Raw genomic sequence first — 5359 nt, 5'->3', positions numbered from 1 at the left:
TGTCCAGACGCTCTGATACGTTTTAAATAAGTAAGTGATACGCTATCAATGTTTGACATGCGTATAATAATTCGTTATATATTCGTTATGTATACGTCAGCTACAACACCACAGGCATACGTTTCTGTCATACGGATATGTGTGACAGGGCCTTTAAAAACTAAAAACTGATTGACATTGATATTTTTATCATAAGCAAGCAAAAAGCCCATACAGGTATTTTATGGGTCAGCCCATGTTGGGCCCACAGCAGTTTTTCCATTTTAGGCCCTTACATGTATTTTCTATTGGAAAGTCCAACTGTGGTTTGCACATGGAAAACCTACATGGGTCAACTGTAGGTTATTTATTAGGGTATTTAACTGAAATAACAATAATACTCGCATTTGTATTGCAACTTGTACACCAGGATAATCCTGTGAGCGGGTTTTAATATTTTATTTGTTAAACATCATGTTATGTAGATAGAGTGGTGGTCTAGTGGTTAGGCTTCCAAATAGAACACCGGAGGGTAGAGAGTTCAGTACCAGGGTTGCACCATTGAGCCCCTGAGCAAGGCAATTAACCCCAAGTTCCTACAGGGGGACTGTCCCTGTAGTTAGTTCACTGTAAGTTGCTCTGAGCATGTAGAGGAACATGATGGTGTTTAATTTTTCAAAAAATATTCTTTAGAGGCTTTGGGCAACACTAATTAAATTCAAGCTTTATTAATTCTTCTGTGAAACATTTACAACATTTAATAGGTTGTGGTGGGCAGAAAAAAAACCTGACGATAATATAATGTATATTTAATTTTTTGATAGTTTGAAAATAGATACAGACAGGAGACATGGGGAAAGAGCTTCAACCACTAGGCCACGTCTGTGCCTAAAACCTAAATAATCTTTGATATAGAGATGTGCTACGACAGGTTACGACAGGTTACGACACGTCTAAAGACAGAGGGTCTGAGGACAGAGGGTGTAAGGACAGAGGGTCTGAGGACAGAGGGTCTGAGGACAGAGGGTGTAAGGACAGAGGGTCTAAGGACAGAGGGTCTGAGGACAGAGGGTCTGAGGACAGAGGGTCTAAGGACAGAGGGTCTAAGGACAGAGGGTGTGAGGACAGAGGGTCTAAGGACAGAGGGTCTGAGGACAGAGGGTCTAAGGACAGAGGGTCTAATGACACAGGGTCTAAGGACAGAGGGTCTGAGGACAGAGGGTCTAAGGACAGAGGGTCTAAGGACAGAGGGTCTGAGGACAGAGGGTCTGAGGACAGAGGGTCTAAGGACAGAGGGTCTAATGACAGAGGGTCTAAGGACAGAGGGTTTAAGGACAGAGGGTCTGAGGACAGAGGGTCTAAGGACAGAGGGTCTAAGGACAGAGAGGTCTAAGGACAGAGGGTTTAAGGACAGAGGGTCTGAGGACAGAGGGTCTAAGGACAGAGGGTTTAAGGACAGAGGGTTTAAGGACAGAGGGTCTAAGGACAGAGGGTCTAAGGACAGAGGGTGTCGTAACCTGTACAGTCTGTAAAGCACACTGAGACAAATGTATAATTTGTGATATTGGGCTGTATAAATAAATTTGATTTGATTTGAAGAAGTTAAACCCCTCTCATTTTCTGTGACAGACTTCTAAATTGGTACAAATGCTTGATGATGCTAGCACGTAACTCTTTACTGACCAGTCCATAGATAATGGGGTTGATGGCTGGTGGAATGATGATAAACAGGATGCTGAAGAACTTCCTGATATTTTGCGAGAGTGAGGGGAACCTTTGACTCACAATTATGACCACTGAAGCTATTTGGTAGAGCACATACACAACAAGGTGCGATGCACACGTCTGAAAGGCCTTACTGCGGACAGAGCTGTCAGTCCTGCCTTGTTTTACAGAAGCATGCAGGATTCTGAAGTAGGAAAAAGCAATGATGAGGAAGATGCTTGTATTCAAAAACCAGGTCATGGACAGACCTAGAAAAACATAAAGAAATAACAATTATTCTGTCAGTAAAATATGTAAACCTTTCACCTCATTTCATCAGCCATTGGTCTCATTTTGCCATCTATGAACAGCCCATCATGTTGCATTTGCTGAACACCTGCTGATAAGGGCTGTGGATAATGGACAATGTTCAACAACATACTGTATGTCTGTCGCTTTATTCTAAACGAGACTGCACCTCGACGAATAAGAAAATTGCATTCTATTGTTTCTGTATGTTTCACTTTTGTTTGACTTATTTGAAGCTGTTGTTCTGCACTTAAAGGATTGCACCTATTTGAAGCCAATGTACTTGCAAGATTATTGCTGTTCAGAGTTGTATCCTCATGATTGTTTGCACAAAAGCGTCAGCTAAATGTACTGTAATGTAAACGAAGGCACTGACCATAGATGTTGTTTATGGGGGTGGGAATGCAGGCCAGGCTCAGGATAGCACGGTTGCTGCAGTAGACGTGCTGGATGGTATTGCCACACAGCGGGACATTCACATGAAAAGCAAAGAGCACAGCAATACACAGCAGAGCGACGACCCAGGCCAGGGCGCAGCAGGAGTACAGTCGAGCCGATGTCATTATGGTGTGATACCTGAGTGGTTCACACACAGCAATGTACCTGTAGAAGGAGAGCACTGTTAAAGACATACAAACCATCCTTTTGTTCTAGTTTTACATATATTTTTACAGGAATTTGAACCGCTGGAGACTTGGGAGGAGGGCAAGCGACAGGCAGCAAAGGTGCTTTCTTAATTCATAATAAATAACATTTTATGACATCAGCACTAAAAGAAACATCAGTCTAACATGACAGCAAACATCTGTAAACTGAAAATATTGAAAGACTAAATATATTCATCTGTCATTGTGTACCATTTATGCATGACAGTACATTTACTGTCTTTTAAAAGACTTGAATTTGTGACTAATTCTCTTGATGTGCTGATAGATTTTAATACCTGTCATAGGCCATCACACCCAGTATAGTCTGCAGTGCAAAGCCGTACGTGTGCATTGAAAAGGCCTGTGCGATGGCCAGGATGTAGGTGATCTTCTTCTCGCCCGTCAAGAAGTGCATCATGAGGCGAGGCAGCATAGCCGTAGCCCCCAGCAGATCACAGACTACCAGGTTGGAAACCATTACAAACATGGGTTTGTGCAGGTTCTTGTCCATGACAATGACGCACAGCACCACACCATTCGCCAACAGCATCACCATGTAGTTACACAGAGCAAGGAAGAACAAGAAGGCGCCGTAGCCTGGTGGTACGTAGAATCCCACCAGCTCAAACACAATAGGCTGTTTGAGAGGAACTACCATTGTTAAATTCTCCATCCAAAACAGTGCGGCTCTGTAAAAGACAAGTCCATCATAACCCTCCCAACAGGTGATGATAGTTATAATAATATAATCACACATTACAATACACTCCAGTAAAAGGTTGTAAAACACAGAAACCCGAACAAAAGAGTTCTTGGCTTCTAACATTTGTCTTTCTTTGTAATTCTTAACTAAATGAAAGAGATCACACAGCATTACCTGCAGTAAAACAGACAAGTGACACTTAATGAATAGACGTCTCAGAGCAATTCATCAAACTAAAGGGACTGTAATGAGCACAACACTTGTGATTCTTGTGAAAATCTTAAAGCATCCTGTTACCCCCTCCTGTCTTCTCATCAGACTCTTGATGATGCTCTCAGTTGTCGAGACTGTATATAATATGGATATATTGGTGACGTCACCCTCAGGTTTCTGAAGAGCCCATGTGACGCTCAAAGTGGGCATTGTCGGTGAAATTCAGGCTCCCAGGTGATGCAGCAGAGCAGATAGCTAGCAGCTAGCAACTTGATACACCCACCTGTCACCCAGGCTGTAAACATGTTTATTTATGCTGTGAAGGTAGTGCATTTGAATATGCCGGTTCTATGGAGATTGCTCCCTTTTGGAGCCTGAAATGGCCATGGGTGGGGGTAGAGTGCTCGTCCAGTGGTCGTAAGGTCGGTGATTCGATCCCCAGCCCCTGCAGTCAGCATGTTGAAGTGTCCTTAGGCGAGATACTGAACCCCAAATTGCTCCTGATGGCGTGCGTGGATGTTTATCCCCACTTATGAGCTGCTGCTGACGTGTACCTTGTCATGTATGAATGTGTATGAATGGGTGAATACTGACATGTGTTGTAAAGCGCTTTGCGATATAGCAAATGCTGTCCATTTACCAGCTGCAATTCCCCAAAATGGTGGAGAATGTATTACATTACATTTAACAGACACTCTTATCCAGAGAGACTAACAGTGAACTAACTACAGGGACAGCACAATGGTGGCAGCCCTATTATTGAACTCACAACCTTCTGGATATATATATACGACCACTCTACCTATATATATATGCCTTTATTCAATAGCTGACAGCAGAGCAATGCCAGGAAATGATGGGAGAGGATGTTGTGGTTCATGGTCGGAGGCTTACCCGTAGGCCATCAGGGTGGCAACTAAACAATACTTAGACAAACAGCTCAACTGAAGTCGATCCCGTTATATTACCATAATAACAGTATTTTTGGGTCAGCCCAGGGCTGTAGTCCGAGTCCGAGTTTGTTGGATTTGTGCTTTGTCATTGAAAATTAGTAAATTTTGTCGGCCGGTAATTTACTTTTAACTTTGCTACATTTGCTACTTATATCTTGTTTACAACTAGTATTTGATCTACTATTTTTGCCTGCATTAACCAAAATTAGCTGTTATCCAAGCTGTGTGCACAAGGTTACATAGGAGAGTAAAAGATTAGCATTGGAAAGACACTATTGCCTATAATGGTCTTGAACAAGACTCAATTTGCTCTGGACCTGGTCTTCACTTGAACTTGGAGCAATTCAATAATGAAATTACAGTTAATAATCCCACATCTTGACATATTGAGCTGTGGGCTTGTTTGCAGTTTGTATGTAGTCACTGTGCGTTGGGCAGACAACCTGGTCCAGGATGTTTTAGGTAGAAGGACAAAGCTACCTCCGCCAAATGAGCTGGAATCTTATTAAAGTTGTCTAAGAACTTTTCACAAGTAATTGAATACTGAATGTTTGTTTCTTGTTGTTGCGTCAACGGTCTGTTCCTTAGTGGTTACATCCACGAGGAGATGGAAACTCTGCAGGGACCATCCTCCTCCTCTGCTGAGATCACTCACTGTCAGCTAATTACGCAAAGAAAGTTAGTTTTGCACAAAACAATGCCACAGTTTAAAAGGATTACTCAATGAATCTGTATATGGTGAACATATTATCATAGATATTTATTTTAACATCAATCACTGTGATATGTTATTAATCTCCTTGAAATCATAACTTTGTAATAAGTAATATGACGTGGTTTATGCTTTTATT

General features: G+C 42.1%; 1 protein-coding gene across 1 annotated transcript; it reads right to left on the bottom strand.

Moving 5' to 3' along the window:
• Positions 1 to 1581: 1581 nt before the first annotated feature.
• Positions 1582 to 3297, bottom strand: LOC115018818 (olfactory receptor 2K2-like). Its single transcript, XM_029448039.1, has 3 exons — positions 2936 to 3297; positions 2369 to 2595; positions 1582 to 1952 (listed from the first exon to the last, which is right to left on the bottom strand). The coding sequence occupies exons 1-3, from the start codon at positions 3295 to 3297 to the stop codon at positions 1582 to 1584; spliced, it is 960 nt and encodes a 319-aa protein (XP_029303899.1).
• Between the last annotated feature and the right edge of the window lie 2062 nt (positions 3298 to 5359).

The sequence above is a fragment of the Cottoperca gobio genome, chromosome 14, assembly GCF_900634415.1.
Source record: "Cottoperca gobio chromosome 14, fCotGob3.1, whole genome shotgun sequence".
Classification (NCBI taxonomy): domain Eukaryota; kingdom Metazoa; phylum Chordata; class Actinopteri; order Perciformes; family Bovichtidae; genus Cottoperca; species Cottoperca gobio.
Note: the sequence above shows the minus strand (reverse complement) of the source record. Positions and strands in the feature narration are given on the sequence as shown.